Raw genomic sequence first — 22,100 nt, forward strand, 5'->3', positions numbered from 1 at the left:
ACTATCTTTTCTACATCCATCAGTTTGCCTTCAAATTTAATGATGTCATTGTTTTTAACAGCTGAGTAATACTCCATTATATAAATATACCAGATTTTCTGTATCCATTTTTCTATTGGGGTTATTTACAGTTTCTGACTAATAAAAATAAAGCTTCTATAAACATAATAGTACAAGTGTCCTGTGGTACAGACTGTTCTTTTGGACATATGCCCAGGAGTTGTATGGTATAATAACTGAGTCTTGAGGTAGATCGATTCCCAAATTTCTTAGAAACTGCCATATTTATTTCCAAAGTGGCTGTATAAGTTTGCACTCCCACCAGCAGTGGAGGAACATTCCCCTTTTCCTATGTGCTCTTCATCATAAATCTGTCAATGGTAATTTTGATCTTAGCCACTCTGACAGGGGTAAGATAAAATTTAAGTGTTGTTTTTAATTGCAGTTCCCTGATGGCTAAAAATTTGAATATTTCTTTGACTATTTCTCCGCCATTTGATACTTTCCTGCTGAAAATTCTCTGTGTAGATCTGTACTTCATTTTTAAATTGGATTATTTATGTTATTGATATCTAGTTTTTTGTGTTCTTTATATGTTTTAGGTATCACACCTATGTCAAATGTAGAACTGGTTAAAATCTTTTTCCATTCTGTGAATGGCCTTTTGGCCTATTGACAGTTTCCTTTGCCTTACACAAGTGCTTCAGGTTTATGACATCCCATTTGTTAATTATCAGTGTTAGTGCCTGCTCAATTAGTATTCTGCTCAGGAAGTTGTGTCTTGTTTCAATGTGTTCAAGGCTATATCCCACTTTCTCCTTTATCAGGTTAAGTGTATCTGGATTTATGTTGATGTCTTTGATCTTCTTGGACTTGATTTTTGTACAATGATAGATATACATTTATTTGCATTCTTATACATGCAAACATCCAGTTTTACCAGTGCCATTTGTTGAAAATGTTGTTTTTTCTATTGTGTGATTTTGGCTTCTCTGTCAAAAATCAAATGTCCACAGGTGTGTGTATTTACTTCTGGGTCCTTGATCTTATCAAAAGAACAATCTCTCTGTTTTTAATGACAAAAGCATATGAGTTTTATTACTAGTACTTTGTGGTATAGCTTTAAATCAGGGATAGTGTTGTTATTTTCTCGTCCAAGATTGCTTTAGCTATCCTGCTTTTCTTTTTATTTTTTCATACAGAGTTATTTTCTGATCTGTAAAGAATTGTGTTAGAATTTTGATGGGTATTGCATTAAATCTGTAGATTTCTTTTTATAAACTGACCAGTTTTACTATGTTAAACCCGATGATCAATGAATATGGGAGACATTTCCATGCTTTGAAATCTTCTCCAATTTCTTCCTTCAGAGTCTTTAGGTTCCTGTCATACCAGTTTTTCATTTGCTTTCTTACAGTTACACCACGATATTTTGTCTTACTTGTGGCTATTGTAAAGGAAGTTCTTTTCCTGATTTCTTTCTCACCTCATTTATCATTTGTATATATGATAGTTACTGGGAATTTTTTAGTTATTAATGTATCCAGCTACTTCACTCAAGATGTTTATCAGATTTGGATCTCCTTGGTAGAATTTTTGGGTTAGATTATGTATCGTATTGTATCACCTGCAAATAGTATTTTTTTTACTTCTATTATAATTCTTTTCCCATTAATCTCCTTAAGTTTTCATATTCTTGTATACAACATTTCAAGTGCTGTGTTAAATAGATGTAGAAAGAATAGAAATCCTTGTCACATTCCTGTTTGTTTTTTGTGGAATTGCTTTGATTTTCTCCCCATTTAATTTGATGTTGGCTAGTGGTTACAATATATTGCCTTTAGTATGTATAGGTATGTCCCCATATCCCTGATCTCTCCAAGATATTTATCATGAAGGGATGCTTCTGTTTGTCAAAGGAATTTTTGTTTTGCATCTAATAGGCTGATCTTGTGGTGCTTTTCTTACAGTTGGTCTATATGATGGATTAAATTAACAGATTTTCATATGTTGAATCATCCTTGCATCTCTGTGATGAAGCCCACCTAACCAGGGTGGATTATCATTTTGTTTTCTTTGATTCAGTTTGTGAGTACTTTATTGAGTGTTTTACTTTTATGTTCACAAGAGAAATTGGTCTGTAATTCTATTTTTGTTTCTTCTTTGTGTGGTTCAGATATCAGGTAACTGTGGCCTCATAAAATAATTTGGCAATATCCCATCTATTTCTATCTTGTGGAATAATTTGAGGAGTATAGGTATTAGCTCTTCTTTGAATATCTGGTAGAATTATGTACTAAAAATCTAATCCTGGCTATAATTGGTTGGGAGACTTTTAATGATTGCTTTTATTTACTGGAGGATTATGTATCTATATATATTGTTTTGAACTTCAGATAACTTCAGTAAGTGATATCTAACACAAATGTTGTTCACTTCTTTTAGATTTTCCAAGTTTGTGGTGTAAACATTTTTGAAGTATGACCCAATGACCTCTTTAATATCCTAAGTGTCTCTTGTTATGTCTCTCTTTTCATTTCTGATTTTGTTAATTTGGAAATTCTCTCCCTGCCTTTTAGTAAGTTTGGATAAATGTTTGTCTACCTTGTTGTTTTTCCTCAAGAACCAACTTGATGTTTCATTGATGATTTGCATTGTTTTCTTTATTTCCATTATATTGAGTGTTGTCCTCTATTTGATTATTTGCTAAATTCTTTTGTAGTACTTGTGTCTGCTTATTATTGTTCTAGAGCTTTTTTTTTTTTTTTTTTTGGTTTTTCGAGACAGGGTTTCTCTGTGTAGCTTTGCGCCTTTCCTGGGACTCACTTGGTAGCCCAGGCTGGCCTCGAACTCACGGAGATCCGCCTGGCTCTGCCTCCCGAGTGCTGGGATTAAAGGCGTGCACCACCACCGCCCGGCTGTTCTAGAGCTTTTAATTGTGCTGTTAATTATATGGTATGAGAATTTTCTAATTTCTGCTATCAGGTTCTAAGTGCCATGAGCCTTCTCTTAACACAGCTTTAATTGTGTCCCATTAGTTTTGGTAGGACATGAAATTATTTTAATTGAATTCTAAGAAGTGTTTATTATATTTCTTTCTTTTTTGACCCATTATTAATTCAGGTGGGGATTTTCAGTTTTCATGATTTTATAGACTTTCTATATTTTCTAAAATGCATATTTTACTCACAGTGGGCTCATTTTATATTGTGGGTTATTTCAATTTTTTTTTTAATCTGTAAATACTTGATTTGTAACTGAGTATCTAAATGATCAATTTTGGAGAAGGTTCCATGAGGGAATGAGAATCAAGTATAAGCTTTTGTGTTTGGGTGAAATGTACTATAGATGTATGTCCTGGTCATTTGTGCCATAATGTTTGATAATTCCATTATTTATCCATTTAATTTCCTTCTGGAAGGCATGTTCATTTGTAGAAATTTGATGCTGAAGTGTCCCACTATAAGTCTTTGGGATTTGGTGTTTGATTTAAGTGTTAGTCATATTTCACTTACAAATATGGGTGCCATTGCATTGGAGAATAAATGTTAAGAATTGAAATATCATCATGGTGGATTTTTATCTTAATAAGTATAAAATACCCTCCACCTTCTCTTTTCAATAATTTTGGTTTGAATTCTCACTTTTACATTTAAATTAACCCATTTTTATTCATCTTGGTATTGTCACAGGTCCTGTGGCTTTACCTGTCCTTGAGCAACTTGCGCCTTGGGCATCTCAGATGTATATCTCCACTGTGCCCTTCTTCTTCCCCTCTGTAGTTCAATTTTTCCTCCTAACCTCATCTAGCCAGGGTATTGGTCAATATGCTTCTTTATTAAACCAATCATAACATAATTTACACAGGGTGTAGAAATACTCCACAACATTTCCCTCTTTTTTTTTAAATTAATAGGAAGGTTTTAGCATTAACATAGTAAAGCTATATAAAATGGAAAAAGTTATTAAGATTTACAGTACCAATACCCAATCCATTTGTGTTTAGCAAAAATAGATAAAATAATTATTTAACTTATCTTAGTCTAAAGATTTGTATCTAATTTTCTTTCCATTATAACTAAGGAATATTTATTTATAAATATTTATTTTTCAACTCCATCAAATCCCAGAAGAATGAAATATAACTCAATGACAGGGACATCAGGCTATCTCAACAGTCACCCAAAGATCCTCTGCAATGATGGGGCATCCATCTTTTGCGTACAGGCCTGGAATATCCTACCGACTTTACTGTGCAGCAGACAATTCTGAAAGACTTCCTACCTTGTCTTGGCAAAGTTTGGCTGTCCCCACTTGTTGTTTTCCCCTATCCAGTTTTTACAGTGACTGTCAGCAATTGAAGCAAAGGCCGTTTCTTTGCCCACATTGCTAGCTTTATTCATAAAAAAAAAATAAACTCCATACAGTTTCTTTGATGTTCACCATCTATTCTGAGGTAGATTGGTGCTGCAAGGACAGACTTATCTCACTTTCATGAAAAGCTTAAATTATTAAAACATTTAAAATGTCACATTTTGTACTTCTTTGAATGTTTTGAAGATTGCCTATCTATTTAAAGTACATGATTCTATACCTAGAACATCTAACTAACAAGACTATAAATTTGAGTATTATCGATGACTACTGATCAGTATTGCCTAACTATACATTACATTTATTACTGAGTTGCATAAAAATTACCTTAAGCAATTGTGGTAGTATACATACATTATAACAAAAGGAACTTTAAATTTGTAAAAATAAAGTGAAATTCATTCCAACATAAAATATTTAGAGATTAACAGTTTTTTGGGGGGATTAAATATTCCATAATCTACTCTTTTTTTCCATCATAATAATCTAACATTTTTCTATCATTTCTATATCATATTCCCTTTCTTCTTTTAGAAAGAGATTATGACCAATTTCAATTTATAAACATCCCTTCTTAAATGAAAACAAACATTTATAACAAATATTTTGGGACTGTATATCTAGATTCCTAGACTATTTTCTGCTGATTGGTGGGTTCTGGTAAACTTTCAGGAACTCTGAGAAAATCCGGATCATTGTTAAGGTTTGGCTTGAATATTTTGTGAGGCTAGATCATCACAGCTAGCAATATTAAAGCTATTTTGGATGTTGGATCACCCTCAATATTTTTATAGTTGTTTTGTCCTCTTGGTCTGAAATATTTAAAGGTTTTATATATATATATATATATATATATATATATATATATATATATACCTTTATTAAAAATATAAACTGTGCATTGTACACTATATATATATATATATATATATATGTACCGTTATTAAAAATATAAACTGTGCATTGTACACAAACTAGCCAGAAATAATGGTTTTTTGTTTTATTTTGGAGCAGGTAAAATATACACCATTTTTCTTGAATTTACTTTAGGTTTGTTTTTTCATGTCTGTAGTCAGGATTTTAGGGGATCTTTCTTGATCAAACCTGATTTTAGTTGACTCAGGATGAATTCACAGGCTCTTATTTTCTGTGGAAACAAAAGCATATCAAATGTCTCTGAGACATTACCACTCACTCATAAAGAGTCAAAAAATCTAAACACAACACACAACTTTATATAGAATCTAGACTCTGTTTTTGATCTATATATGGCTAATAATAATTTTTATTGTTCTAATTATTTTTTAAGGATTTTACTTAATTGTTTTTAAATCATTTAAATCTATGACTGTTTCTATTCTTTCTCTTCCTCTCCCATGCCTATACACATTTTTCAAACATGCTGTGACCCACTTAGAGGCCTTTATGTCTGAATATGTCCTTATTTTGTATCTCTAATACTTTCTGTCTTTATGAACAAAAAACATAAATTTGCCACCTGCCATGTGGCTAGAAGATGCCTATCTGTATCTCATCCTGTGTGAAATTGTGATGACTTGTCATGCTTCAGCTCAAGCCCACATGTCACAGCCAGGAAATGTGTCTCTGTATAGTGGCACACATGAGAGGCATGAATGATAATGCTGGTCTTGGCTCTGTTTTTGTGTGTCTAGAAGCCTTTTTAAGACATCTCACACTGTGGGACACACAGTGGTTGCCATTTGTAAATCAACATTTCTCTCCCACATGCCAGTTCTGAAATTATCACTCAGAGGTTTATATTAAATTCAAAATGCTCATCCAGTAGCTCAAGCTTGTTACTAACTAGATCTTACATTTAAATTAACTCATATTTATTAATCTATGTTGTGCCACATGTTCTGTGGCATCAACTGCCTATAACATCTTGCTTCTTAAGTGGCTCACTCCCACTCTGCCCTTCATTTCCTCCTCCATAATTTGGTTGTATTGCCTAACCATATCTTGCTTGGCTATTGGCCACTCAGCTTTTTCATTAAACCAATCTGGGCATAATTTATACAGTGTACAGGAACATTCCATGGCACTTAGAAAAGGGGGTGGCCTATGAGTGGTAATAGGAAGAACATCAGGATGGAAGATAACAGAGTTTTCCACAGGAACTACATAGATAATCACCTGGAAATGGGGGCACTGAGTGAGGACAGGCCACAGCAAAATTTTGATGTAAAGTTGTGAATGAAACTGAATGATTGCCTTGAGATAACAGAGGTAGATTGAGGCTCTATATATAGCCTACTTGCTTTCCTGGTCAGAGTGGTTTCTTATGGAGTGTTTTCTTGATTTGGAGGTGAGGGGAAAGCAATGAGTAGGTAGAAGGAACTTTGGAGAATAAGACCTATGTTATACACATTATATTGGGTAATTTGGGGGAGAGATGATACCAGGTGTTCTGCACAGAGATGAGGATGAAACTAGGAGAATGGACTTGAGGAGGAAATGGAGAGATAAAGCTCTGCATTGAGTCTATTATTTCCATGCCCAGTTTTGCCTGTGAGTTCATGGGAAATGGTTGATTGAGTTGAGGTGTATAGCAAATCAACAATTTATGGTAGGGGTATTTAGGAAGGTCTCTGAGATCCACTAGAGATGGAGGAGGCTGATGTAGGTGTTTTGATGTAGAACTGGGGATAATACTGGGGGATGGGACTCAAAAATGGAGAGTGAGCCAAAAATCTAAAGTTAGCTTACCTTTTTCCCTGTAAGAGAAATCTGTGGGTTCCCAAGAAGGTCCAGTTGAAGTAGGGGCTTGGGAAAATCCTATGAGTTGGAAGAGTCAGGATAGGAGGAGAAGGTTTTGAGGATCCACACTAGATGGGGGGAGATGCCACAGATTTTCTATGGCAGAATGTGGGATCATACTTGGGTATTGGAACTGGAAAAGAAGAAGAAAAGGAGAAAATATGTGGTCAGCCTACCTACTTCCCTGGCATGAGGCAGCAAAGTAAATTTTGATGAAATATACTAAGGATAAAAAAAACAGAAAAATTGAATCATTCCAAAATAATTTTCTCTCTCGATATTATCTTCCAGGGGATTTTCTATGTAAAAAGCAAAGCCATCCATCAGATACTTTATCTTTTGAGAAATATTTGAATGTTTCATTATAAAATTCATTTTTTCCCGGGGAACGTCACTATCCACCTCTGTTGCTTGCTTATTCATTTTTCCATGAGTCTCCTTTGCAAACATTCAATGCACTATTTTCAGATATTGCCATGGTTGTTTACCTTTATATTAAATATTAACAGAATCTGTGTTAAAATATGTAATAAAAGTTTAGAGCCAAAAATTCCTCTATGAGCCCATGTGTAGGGCTTGGATTCCAAGCAAAGTCTTTCTTATTCCAAAAGTTTGCATTCTTATGACCAACTCCTAGAATTGAGCCAGCTATGGCAGTGCACAGTTATAATGCCAGTCCAGGCATCTGGTTGTGAATTTGATGCCCATCTAAGTAAGAGCATGAAATCATAATTCAAAACAAAATCAAATATTGGCAATAGTCCCAAGTAAAAATTATTGAGAACATTTTTAATGAAAGTGTTTTAAGTCTGTGTTATTATCAGTTACCCATAGGAAAAAGTATCATTTGGCATAAACATGAACCTCCATCAAATTATTTGTGCATATTGCCTTCATTCACCTTGACTGCTTTCTAGAAGTATTTCTTTAAGTATCTTTAAACACCACAGGGCAGGTTGGGTATGGTGGTGCACACCTTTAATGCTTGCACTTAAGGGGAAAAGCCTCTTTGTGTTTGAGGTCAGTCTGGTCTCCACAGCAATTTTCATCAGACCAGATAGGACTCCCTCCATAGCATACTGTCTCAAGACACACATCCCATTGTATTTAGTAGGTAGGTTGGCATACACCTGTGAATATAGCAATAGACAGTTAAAGACAAGATGATCAGATATTGATGGTCTTCGTTCAATACCAAGTAAATTTGAGGACATTCTAAGTTATATGAGACTCATCTAATGTCAACTCCCCTATAAAAAAATCACAACTTCTGTATTTTAGGGGCCAGAGATCAGTCATATTGCAAGTCGACTAAATATACAAATGTTGTGTTTGAGTCTTGCCCTCTTTACAAGGCCTGTTTCTTTTCTAAACCCGATTGAATACTTTTCCATTTCATGGTGCCATTTCATTCTTCATGTTTCTTTTTCCATCTTCCATCTGTAGTCACCTTCTCTGCATCTGCTCTCTCAGAGCTCTCTAATTGTTAACCTCATTTTTGTTTTGTTTCCTCTTTTAGAATACAAGGGGAACCATAAGGAAGATATGTGACTTCCTAGGAATGAAACTGGAGCCGGATGAGCTAGAACTGGTCCTCAAGTACAGCTCCTTTCAAGCCATGAAAGAAAACAAAATGTATAATTTTAGTATCATCCGAAAAGATGTGAATATTAATGGTTTGGTCCTCATGAGAAAAGGTGAAGAAATTCTTTAGTTCCAAAATATGTAAGAATAAGTGGAGGGGTTTTTTTTGTTCCAATGAGGCTCTAAGAAATGGTTGTGAATGTGTCAACAGTCATTGCTAATCTCTCATAGTTTCTCAGAGACCTTCGAGGAGAATTGTTCCGTGGTGATGACATGGACTTCAGAAACACTGAAAAGATTGATTTTTTTTCTGGGAGATGATGTTGGCATTTTAGAGGGTGGTGTGCAATATCCTCAATGGAAAATGAGAGCCATGGTTTTGTGAGTTTTTGTTAGGCTCTTTGTATCATAGCCCTAAACTCTAAAGAAAATGTTTAATGGAAAGAACCAAACATATATATTGGATGATAGCCACAAAATACACTTCCATTCACTGCTGGAAAAAGATGTTCAACAGGTCAAGATTGCCGATCCACTGTAGGCTAAGAGTAGAATTTCTAAGGACTAAGTGAATTATCCTCCAGTGTTAAAATATGATGGCATTTGCCAAGCTAAATTTGGATTGATTCTTGATCATAGTTACTTTTCTTTTTGTTGAATTGTCTCCTTTGGAATGGGAATACCCATCCAAATGTCTGTGCCACCTCTCTATGTTATGAGTAAATTGTTTGTATGGTTTTATGGCTGTGCAGTTGAGGAGTGACTGCCAGAATACACCACACCAAATTAGTGAATAATTGGTGGGATGGGACTCAGGTTTGAAGAAGGAGTGAGTTAGATGTGAAGTATTTGGGGGTGACTAAACAACTTGGGTATAAATGCAAGAAGTGGAGAGTTATGGGTTTAATTTCCCTCTTCCAATTATTTACATGCTTCAGCCTTAATCTTTAGTCAATCTCCAACCTACATGTGAGGATAAGGTCATAAGACTCTAAGGACAACAGGAATATATAGAGAGACATAAGTAAGTTAAAGTCATTAGTGTATTGCATTTAATTCAGTACTCCTGGTACCTTCACAGGAGGAAATTATACTTAGATTTGGGCACACAAAAACGTCAACTCAAGAAAATGGTCATCTATACACGAAGGACTGAGGCCTATGGGAGGGTCCACTGTCATTGACCCATAACCTCAGACTCCTGTGCTCCAGTCTCTATGGAGATAGAGTTATTTGTACAAGAAGTGAAGACCTCAAGTAAGGGAAGAAATAGCCCATTTTTGGATTTCCTGTAATGAATAACAATTTGGCAGAGGTAAAAGAGTATGTGTACATAAGTGGCTCCAATGAAATGCCAAAACAAAAAGGTGGCTTGTTTAATAGAGAAAGGCTACTGAAACAAACAAAAGTTTTATCTGAGACACACTGGAAAAGATGAATTAGAATTTGGTACAAAATTACATGAAGAAAACTGTAATTTCCTCTTTTCCAGCTATGTTTTTCCAGAATGAAACCTCATTGGGATTTTAGTTTAGTCTCTTCTAAAATATAGAATTTTCATGTATTATATTTTTGGAGGAAAATATATATAGTAGTTATTTCAAAAAACTGGATATGGCCCTAAAGTCATATGTTCTTTAATTATCATAGAGATCATATAAGACACCCATTTCTTTTGCATTTGAAAATAACTTTTATTCTGAGAAATTGTTTTCCTTGTATTAAACTCACTATAAGCCATGAATCCCACAGGATAACAGGTCAATGAAGGGGTAGACAAACTTCATTACACCCCTCAACCTGATTCATTACTCCAGTACAGAAGTTGCTGAGATGCATATGTTGGGAAACATTTTGAAAGAATAAGAAGAATGAGGAAAATGTTGATCTTCTTAATTCCTACATTAGATTGATTCCTTTTTTAATATGGAAAGTATGAGTAGATCAAAGGTTAATTCTAAAATTTATTTCATTACTTACCATTAGATACCTAATCCTTAAACCGTAATGCATGAAAAGTTGTGTTAAATGTTATACTAGCTTTGACCAAGAGGAATTCTCTCTACTTATTTTTGTTGTCCTTCAGTTGCTTTTCTCAGGACACCAGAGAGATACATTTCCTTGCCTCTAGAGAGATACTCTGAAGAGCTACTCTTTACATAGGAGACTCACTTATCTGGCTAGATGGGATTAATTTAGTTTAAAGCTCCAATGAAAAATTTTCAACAAACAATTTTGAAAATTATGATTCAATATTTAGATATTTTTGGAAATACAGACCAGAGAGATGTTCTGTTTAGTTGATATAACTTTTATACAGACATTGTCATAATCAAGACACATGGGAGGAAATATCTTCTGACAAACTTCAAAAGTTTCACCTTCATTAGTTCACAGTAGATATTTAGTGTAGTACTAAATACTAGACATGGTACTTGAGTCAGTACTCATATTCTCTGGTGTACAAAAAAAGATATTAATCTGAGACACAGAGGGAAGACCTATGGAGACGCCCACTATCTACAGGTCAAAAAAGCCAGGAGGGTATGGACAACAACATTTTATGAGACCTGCAGCCTCTGAAACTAGGAGGAATTTCCTTTCCAACAGGAGTTAAGCCACTATGTATTAAGGTTTTACTGAACCTGGACACATCAGAGTTTGAGGAGGTTTTTAGAAAGAAGCACTGAAGAAAAATACTTGCATGAAAGGAACACAAGATTTTGAGATTGTTGGACTGAGAACTTCATGAGTACCCCTCCACAAACATGATTCTTTCATCTGGACTGATTCATTCAATTTGGCAGACAGAGTGAATTTGCTGAGAGTCTGGTAGCTCAGCATCCAGTCTGGTTTATGAGGATCAAAATTGCTGTGGGATACAATAATGCAACTTGTTCCAATAATGAGTATTATAATGAAGTTGAAAGTAGCAATGGGCATTGATAGATTCCAGTATTAATAGAAGACACTCTTATAGTCATCGCAAGTAATTGTATATTATTTGACTATTGTGTATCAATAATTCTATTTCCTTTAATGTGTACCACTGGCCATTTAAAGTTAATTCATGTGATACACAAAGATTGTATTTTAGTAAGGAAAAAAACATGACTTCTATTGTCAGTCTTGTTGGCTTCAAATCTACATGCATAACTATACTGCTGGAAAAATCTCCAGGGCTAATTTTTTTCGTCAGCAAAATGGCAACAAGGCCACTATCTTCCTTACTCTTTCACAAATCCTTTCAATAATTCCACACTGAGAATGTTTTTGTATGTCTGATACACTTTGATAAATAAAGCCTTTGATAATTTAAGAAATATTTTACTCTTCAAACATATTAGATGAATATTTCAAGCATGTTTAAAAAGAGGAAATTCATCAAAGTATCACAGCTATAAAATAAAATACAGAAAGGATAGGGCCTGTAGAATTCTACATGGAAAGAAGATAGCAAGAGATGTTCACCATCACACAAATAAGGAAACAGATGAACAAGAAGTGACTATGTGGAACACATCAGCACTTCATGGATAAGGAACACATAATACAATGTGAGAATTTGGACTATTGGAGATATCTAAGTCCAAACCTAAAGACCTCCTAGAATGTGGTTATGAGAACCAAGGTAGGGTAAAAAAAAATACCTGGGATGAAATCATCTTCATGCATCAGCTTACTCCATACTGACTGAAAACAGGCATCCTGGGATGCTCTCAGCAGGCAGTATTTTGTGTCTCTTATTCCTGTTGGAAATATCAAGATGACTGATATGTACCCCACCATTGTGTGTATATCCAGCTCTATGGTATCTGATACCTTCAATCTCTGAAGGCATGTGCATTCATATGCAGCTACAGACACATAATTAGAATTAATTTTAAAGGTGTTTTAAAAGTTGTGGCATGGTTTGCAGAACAGTTATAAGTAAACCCTAAAGGAAGAAAGAACAATTGAAGTGCATTTGGTTAATTGAGATATGAAACTCTGCTGGGCTTGGGCTCAATAGTATGATGGAAGCATGTCTAGTGAGAAGGAGAAATAATCTGGCCATTAAAAATATAGATCCAGTGTCCATGTTGTTAGATTGTGGAGTTGATATGTTGGTATAAGAGATGGTTGACATTACTTACACAGAGATACAAGACTGTTTGCATACTTTTCAAAACGTTAAGAATTGTTCTCCATCGAGTAACTGTTAGTTCTACTTTATTAACTGTGTGGTTCTACGTAAGCAGAAGGTAAGATCATGTGAGTAAAGAAATGCGAGCAGATTTACAGTCATCATTAACCCATCTCTGTGTCTGCTTCACATTTTCCAGGTGTGCCTGGGGATTGGAAGAATCACTTTACAATAGCTCAAGCTGAAAACTTTGATAAAGTATTCCAGGAGAAAATGGCTGGTTTTCCTCCAGGGCTGTTTCCATGGAAATAAACTCTTAAAATTTTAAAATCTTACATGGTCACTGGTGTTTAATTTCCTGTCCTTGTACAGGTGACTGAGTGGATATGGTCATAGAATACATCCTATTATTGAATTGTGTAGGGTTTTTTCTAAAATATATTAGTAGTAATAATAGCAGTAGCTATAGTGGTAGCAGTAGTGGAGTAGTTGTGGTTGTTTTATGTGAGTCTATGTGTGTGTATGTGTGTGTGTGTGTGTGTGTGCACAAGTGCATGTTGATGCAGGTGTGCATCATGCACATGGGTGTGCACATACATTTCTGGGTGTAATACCTTTAGGGATGAGAAGAATGCATTGGTTCCCATGGAGATGCCATTGCATGTGCTGTAGGCTCCTTTATTTGTGTCCTAGGAACTAAATTCAGGTCTTCTATGAGGGTAGTACAGTGCTCATAACCTCTGAATCATCTCTCGGCTCAGAATCTTGTAGTCTTAAGTTATCAAATATTTGTTTCTATTATGACTGGTTTACTATACATTGCCAGTTAAGTCCAATTTGCTTCACAGAATTGCAGCTTAAAACAACCTTTGTAATATCTTCAATATAAAACACATTACAGAAATTTGTAGATAATTTTTGGTCTGTTACATCTGGGCAAAAATAAATAAATTGTATTTATAGAGACATTAAAACCTAATTTAACTAGTCTATGGTAGAAGATCTTCATAAACTTAAATTTCTGCTCACAGCTGTGTATTTGTATTTCAGCTTTTTTCTTCTTTCTGAATAATTTTTACTGGGTGCATACAATAATGGGTTTCATTATAAAACTGGTTCATACATGCATATAATTGTCATTTTCTCAGTATTTCTCCTCCATTGTGAAGTGCCATACATTCATTCATGTTAGTACTTTATCCTACCACACAGCACCTCTATGATTGGGTGTCCTATGGACACACTTATATTAAATTAGGGATGTTCAGCCAACCCGGACCACATTCCTGGGCACCAGCCACTCCAGGAAGACCTGCCCAACTTGGCCCCAGGTTCTGGCCACCAGGCAGATCCCCTTCTAGCCCCAACGGGAGGGATCCCTTCTCCAAGCTACCCAGCAGCCCCTGTAATCTCCGCGCCCTGCCCCCACGCCCATCTGCTGGAGACCCCAGCCACCTCCTGAGACTTAGAGACCGGCCCCCAGCTCCCATCCTGCTCCCAACTTCCCTTCTGGACCAGAGACTTCTGGTCCAGATAAGAGCTTCCATCCTGCCCCAGAGTTCCCATTTGGACAAGAGAACTCCCATCTGGACAAGAGAGAGAGACTTCCTGAATCTGTCAGCTCTTTCTGAACCAAGTACATTGATAAGACCAAGAAAGAACCACAAGGAGATGGGCAGACATAAAGGCAGAAGTACATACAACAAAATGAAGAGCAATACAGCATCACCAGAACCTAGCCTGCCTCCAACATCTAGACCTGAATATCAAAAATTGGAAGAAGCAGAAGAAAGTAGCCTTATGAGTAACATCATGAAGAAGGTAGAGGCTTGTGTAGAGGAAAAGACAAGAAAACTGGAAGAACACTGTAAACAGCTAGAGGAAAGGACAAACAAATTAGAAGAAAACAATAAAGTCCTACAAGAAAGCAATAAAGTTCTGGAAGAAAACAATAAAGTCCTAGAAGAAAACAATAAAGTACTGAAGGAAAACAATAAAGTACTGGAAGAAAACAATAAAGTATTGAAAGAAAATCATGAAAAAAGCAATGAAACAAACAAAAAAAAACAATCCAAGACCTGAAAAGGGAAATTAAAAAATAAAGAAGACACAAACAGAGGGAATGCTGGAAATAGAAAACCTGAGTAAAAGATCAGGAACTTCAGATGCAAGTATAACCAACAGAGGGCAAGAGATGGAAGAGAGGATCTTTGGCATTGAAGATACAGTAGAAGAAATAGTTCCATCAGTCGAAGGAAACACTAAAGTCAACAAAGTCATGAACCAAAATGTCCAAGAAATTTGGGACACCATGAAAAGACCAAACCTACGAATTATAGGGATAAAAGAAGGTGGAGAATACCAACTCAGAGGCACAGAAAATATATTCAACAAATTCATAGAAGAAAACTTTCCCAACTTAATGAAGGAAATGCCTGTGAAGATACAAGAAGCCTATAGAACACCAAACAGACTAGACTCCCAAAAAAGTCCCTTCAATACATAATAATTAAACAACTAAATGTACAGAATAACGAAAGAATATTAAGAGCAGCAAAGGAAAAAGGCCAAGTGACCTATAAAGGTAAACCCATCATAATAACACCCGATTTCTCAATGGAGACTTTGAAAGCCAGAAGGACCTGGACAGATGTAATGTGTACACTAAGAGACCATGGATGTCAGCCCAGACTTATATAACCAGCAAAACTTTCAATCATCATAGACAGAAGGAACAAGACATTCGAAGACAAAGCCAGATTTAAACAATACCTATCCACAAAACCAGCCCTACAGAAAGCACTAGAAGGAAAATTCCAACCGAGGGAAGTCAGATACACACTCGAAAACACAGGCAATAGAAAAAGCCACAACAGTAAACCCAAAGAAGAGAAGTACACACACACTACCACCAAAAGTAACAGGGATGAACAATCACTGGTCGTTAATATCCCTTAATATCAACGGACTTAATTCACCTATAAAAAGACATAGACTTACAGAATGGATATGAAAGCAGGACCCATTTTTCTGCTGCATACAAGAAACACATCTCAAATTCAAAGACAGACACTACCTAAGAATAAAAGGCTGGGAAAAGACTTTCCAATCAAATTTTCTTAAGAAACAAGGGGGTGTAGCCATCCTGATACATAACAAAATAGACTTCAAACTAAAATCAATCAAAAGAGATCAAGAAGGGCATTACATCCTCATCACAGGAATGATCCACCAAGATGAAGTTTCAATTCTGAACATTTATGCCCCAAACACAAGGGCACACACTTTGTAAAAGAAACATTACTAAAGCTTAAACCACATATAAAACCCCACACATTAATAGTGGGAGATCTCAACACCCCACTTTCACCACTTGACAGATCTCCCAAATTGAAACGTAACAAAGAAATAAATGACTTAACTGATGTCATGACCCAATTGGACCTAATAGATATCTATAGAACATTCCATCCTAACAAGAAAGAATATACCTTCTTCTCATCACCCCATGGAACTTTCTCTAAAATTGCCCACATACTTGGCCACAAAGCAAATCTCAACAGATACAAAATAATTAGAATAACCTCCTGTGTTCTATCAGACCACCATGGTTTAAAGATAGATTTCAACAAAAACAAAAACTACAGAAAACCTACAATCTCATGGAAACTGAATAATGCTCACCTGAATCACCAATGGGGTAAGGAAGAAATAAAGAAAGAAATTAAATACTTCCTAGAGATCAACGAAAATGAAGACACCACATACCCAAACTTATGGGACACTATGAAAGCAATGCTAAGAGGGAAATTCATAGGGAAATGCCCACATAAAGAAGTTGGAGAAATCCCACACTAATGACTTAACAGCACACCTGAAAGCTCTAGAACAAGAAGAAGCAAAAGTCTCCCAGGAAGAATAGATGCCAGGAAATTATCAAAGTGAGAGGTGAAATTAATAAATTAGAAACTAAGAGAATAATACAAAAAATTAATAAAACAAAGAGTTGGTTCTTTGAGAAAATCAACAAGATAGACAAGCCCTTATCCAAACTAACCAAAAGACAGAGAGAGAGAATCCAAATCAATAAAATCAGAAATGAAAAGGGGGACATAACAACAGACATTGAGGAAATCCAGAGAATAATCAGGTCATATTTCAAAAACCTCTACTCCACAAAACTGGAAAACCTAAAAGAAATGGACATTTTCCTGGATAGGTACCACATGCCTAAGTTAAATCAAGACCAGATAAACTATTTAAATAGTCCAATAACCCCTAAGGAAATAGAAACAGTCATTAAAAGTCTCCCAACCAAAAAAAGCCCAGGACCAGATGGATATCAACGTGTAAAAGGCTGCAAATAGATCCATATCTGTCACCGTGCACAAAACTTAAGTCCAAGTGGATCAAAGACCTCAACATAAATCCAGCTACTCTGAACCTGCTAGAAGAGAAAGTAGGAAGTAGTCTTGAATGCATTGGCATAGGAGATCACTTCCTAAATATAACACCAGTAGCACAGACACTGAGACAAACAATCAATCAATGGGACCTCTTGAAACCGAGAAGCTATTTTAGAGCAAAGGATATGGTCAACAAGGCAAAGCGACAGCCTACAGAATGGGAAAAGATCTTCACCAACCCCACATGTGACAGAGGACTGATATCCAAAATACATAAGGAACTCAAGAAATTGGACATCAAAACGACCAACAGTCCAATTGAGAAATGAGCTTTAGAACTAAACAGAGAATTCTCAACAGCGGAAACTCAAATGGCTGAAAGACATTTAAGGAATTGCTCAACATCCCTAATCATCAGGTAAATGCAAATCAAAACAACTCTGAGATATCACCTTACTCCTTTCAGAATGGCTAAGATCAAAAACACTGAAGACACTTTATGCTGGAGAGGATGTGGAACTAGGGGAACTCTCCTCCACTGCTGGTGGGAATGCAAGCTTGTACAACCACTTTGGAAATCAATATGGCGCTTTCTTAGAAAATTGGGAATCAATCTCCCCCAAGATCCAGCTATACCACTCCTGGGCATATACCCAAGAAATGCTCAATCATACCACAAGAGCACTTGCTCAGCTATGTTCATATCAGCATTGTTTGTAATAGCCAAAACCTGGAAACAACCTAGATGCCCCTCAACTGAAGAATGGATAAATAAATTGTGGCACATATACACAATGGAATACTACTCAGCAGAGAAAAACAATGACATCATGAGGTTTGCAGGCAAATGGATGGATCTAGAAAAAATCATCCTGAGTGAGGTAACCAAGACTCAGAAAGACAAACATGGTAAGTACTCACTCATAGGAAGATGCTACATGTGGAACAAGGATGACTGGACTGCTACTCACATCACATCACCAGTGAGGCTACCTGGAAAATGGGACCCCAGGAAAGACACGGAGAAATGGATGAGATCTACATGAACAGTCTGGACATGAGTGGGATCAATGAATGGCAACGGTCGAGGGAAAGAGATCGGGAGATCCTAGCTGGATCAAGAAAAGAGAGGGAGAACAAGGAATAGGAGACCATGGTAAATGAAGACCACATGAGAAGTGGAGGAATCAGAGAGCTAGGGAGGCCCACAGAGATCCACAACGATACCCCCGCAAAAGACTGCTGGCAATGGTCGAGAGACGGCTGGGACTGACCTACTCTGGTGATGGGATGGCCAAACACCCTGATAGTTGTGCCATAAACCCCATCCAAGGACTGAGGAATCTGGATGCAGACATCCACGGCTGGGCCCCTGGTGGAGCGCTGGGAGTCTAATTAGTGAGAAAGAGGAGGGTTTATATGAGCGAGAATTGTTGAAGCCAAGGTTGGATAAAGCACAGGGACAAATAACCAAATGAATGAAAGCACATGAACTATGAACCAAAGGCTGAGGGGCCTCCAATTGGATCAGGCCCTCTGAATGGATGAGACAGTCATTTGGCTTGATCTGTTTGTTAGGCAGCTGTGTGTTGTTGCCGGGTCCTGGGCTCGTTGCATGAGTTGGCTGTTTGAATCCTGGGACTTATGCAGGGACACTTGGCTCATTCTGGGAGCCGGGGACTGGACCTGCCTGGACTGAGTCTATCAGATCGATCCCGGTCCTCGGGGGAGACCTTGATCTGGAGGAGGTGGGAATGGGGGTGGGCTGGGGGGAGGGGGCGCGTGGGGAGTGCATGGGAATCTGTGACTATTATGTGGAACTGAATGGTGCTGTAAAATATAAAATAAAAAATAAAATATAGGGATGTTCAGAATGGAGAAATAATGCAATATTTTCTTTCCTTTTTATGATGACAGGGAAGTTATTTATTTTAGGTATGATGGAGAATATACCTAGGGGCTTCTAGAAGAGTCCAGAGCAGAGAAAGAAAATAGTAGACAGAACATGACCAGGAGAATAGGCCAGGCCACTAAGTGGGGATCAAGAAAGCAAGACTAAAACAGAATAAACTGAGAGAGAGCAGCCAAGAAGATCAAGAGAGCCAAGAGTAGGCATTATCAAATTGACAGTGTTATATATAAATCAGAGGCTAGGGAATAGAAGTCTATGACCTGGATAAGTAGGTGAGAGGAGCAGAGAGGAGTCAGAATACTGAATACTTGTGTGAACTCGGTAACAGTATTTGCCATGAGGGCATGGAGGCCAGGTTTTTTTGTTTGTTTGTTTGTTTTTTTGGTCATGAAGGCCTATGTAATCAGTTCTGTGACTGTTTCTTGACTGAAATTATGATGGTGTTGTCAAGACCTTGGAAGTTTGGAGTGCTTATCAAAGATTAGAAGGAAGGAGTTGAGTTAAGGTTGGAGACATCTGTTTTGATTGCTATTCAGGTATACAGGGACAACCTGGGCAGCTTTGGAGCAGTATGAAAATTCTGATTAAAGCCAGAGACTCAGGCTTGTTTGGAATTCCATCAGAAATGTCAAGTTAATATGGTTTACAGAAAGTGTAGGGATAGCTGATTTTGATTTGGAGCAGTTTATAGTTTTCAAATAATTAGAAATATGAAGGGGCAGAAATAGACTGGAGAAAAAAGATAGAGTAAATGAGCATAGTGGAAAATTTTTTTCTTGGGTATACTCTTGAAACTTCCAGATCCATAGGGAATAGGGTGTGCAAATAGTCTGAACCCCAAGAGTATCTCAGTTAGACAGCTAGATGGACAGATAGATAAGTAGATAGTTAGATAGATAGATCCCAATGTTAGGAATTGGCAGTATGTAAGTAGGGAAGTTTAAGCTGTTGATTTACAGGAGTACTTATTAAGAGTATGAGTTGTGACAGATGGATCCAAGGTATAAATCCTTGAAGCTTACATCAATTTCTTAAATTTACACACTGAGATGAAAATTTTAGATATATTATCATTGCTACTGCTTATAATCTATACTTAAATTTTCACTGTTGAAAAGTCAGTTAACAGGTGTTTAAGACAAATTGCTAAATGGTCTTATTAATAAAAAAAAAAAAAAAGCGCAGAGCCAGATATTGAGGTAAAAGCTGAAAGATCAGAGAAACAGAACAAGCCAGCCACGTTTTTACCTATACAAAATCCTCAGCCTCAAGAGAGAGACTTCTTCTTTACTCAGGCCTTATATACCTTTTTCTGCCCTGACATTTTACTTTCTGGGATTAAAGAATTGTATGCTTCCCAAGCAAAGACATGAGATCTCAAGAGTTGGGATTAAAAACATGTTCCACCACATCTGGCTCTGTTTCCATTGTGGACTTGAACTCACAGAAACCTGACAGAGCTATGTCTCCTGAGTGATAGGATAAAGGCTGTGTGCCATCACTATCTGGTCTCCATTTCTAATCTAGTGGCTGGCTCTGTGCTCTGATCCCCAGGTAAGTTTTATTGGGGTGTACAATGTATAACCACATTTCCCCTTTTTGTATAAAATAATAAAAGATTATTTCTCCAGTCATTGTTTAAGTAGACTCTCAGGCTGGATCATCTCAGCTAACCAACTTGAAATTGTCCTGAGCAGTTTGTAGTCCAAAGCTGATCTTTGGGTGGTGATTATCATCTTAGTGGTATTATCATCCTCCTGATGGAATCCTTGTTGTGGGACCCCATCATCATTTCTGGAGACTTCAAAATCACTGTTATGTATGGTCATGGTACTCTGCAGAAAACTGATAGAGACTCATACCCGAAATCATGTACAGACAGGTAATTGAAGCCTTTTTTTCTAGGATTAGTTAATACCCTATGACCACTAATATCATGTCAAAAGTTTAAAATGTTCATATATACATATATATGTGTACACACACACACACACATACACACACACACACACACACACACACACACATATATATATATATATATATATATATATATATAAGTTATATATTAAGAAAAGTTTTAAAAAGTCAAAATAAAACCAAGGGATTATGAGATTAGTGACAATAGAATATTCCCTTATTTTTTCCCTATCCCATTTCTGGTAGGTCTTCTGACTTGATACAGAGATTTTTCATTTTCTTTTAACAAACATTTTCTTTTAACAGTGTCATTTTCCAGTTCACATGCTTGGGTTTAGAACAGGCAAGAACCATGCTCCACCTCCAAAAATAGCTATAATTTTTAATTGAACTTGGACTGCATTAAGACTATTTTTATTATATGCTTGTAGAGCTCATCAAAAACAAACTTTTAGGAAGACTTATGAAATTTTATCTTGTTAAATATGTGATATACCATATACCAAAAGGTCAATTTACTCTTTTTCTTGGGACATTTTTTGGATGTTTTGTCTTTTTCCTTTAGATGTTTCATTTGCCCAGTGAAAAAAAGCGTTTTTTAAATCAATAACTATAAGGGGTCATCCTTTAGGTAACACAGAAGACAAAGGAATCCCAGATTGTAGACAGCCCACTGGCTGAATTACTTTTTAAAAAGCTCTTATATCTGTTATCATTCTCCACTTACCAGATATCTTTAAAATAACAGATACAGGAGAATTCCAAGGCTTGAGAGTTTCTTCAATATGATGGGAATTTAACTGCTCTTGAAGCACCTGTTCTAAGGCCTGTAGTTTATCTCTTGTTGAATTGATTTTAATTCTAGTCATTGTCCTGAGCCCTCAATGTATTATTGGCTCAATAGTTTTATTATATATTTTATCACAAATTAAGTTACTATTTCCTGGGAAGGAAAGATCCATGGCATTAGCTGAAAAGAATGTGTTGATTGCTGCAC

The 22,100-nt window shown here is 36.3% G+C and overlaps 1 protein-coding gene across 1 annotated transcript in view; it reads left to right on the forward strand.

Moving 5' to 3' along the window:
* LOC114685242 (bile salt sulfotransferase 1-like) overlaps positions 1–13,200 on the forward strand; it is a 36,974-nt gene extending 23,774 nt beyond the window's left edge. The window contains exons 5-6 of the mRNA XM_028859827.2: positions 8,675–8,852; positions 13,065–13,200. Coding sequence (XP_028715660.1) covers positions 8,675–8,852; positions 13,065–13,177 — 291 coding nt within the window. The 3' untranslated portion in view covers positions 13,178–13,200. The remainder of the gene's footprint in view (positions 1–8,674; positions 8,853–13,064) is intronic.
* The last annotated feature ends 8,900 nt before the right edge of the window (positions 13,201–22,100 follow it).

This window comes from Peromyscus leucopus, chromosome 1 (genome assembly GCF_004664715.2).
Source record: "Peromyscus leucopus breed LL Stock chromosome 1, UCI_PerLeu_2.1, whole genome shotgun sequence".
NCBI classification, from domain to species: domain Eukaryota; kingdom Metazoa; phylum Chordata; class Mammalia; order Rodentia; family Cricetidae; genus Peromyscus; species Peromyscus leucopus.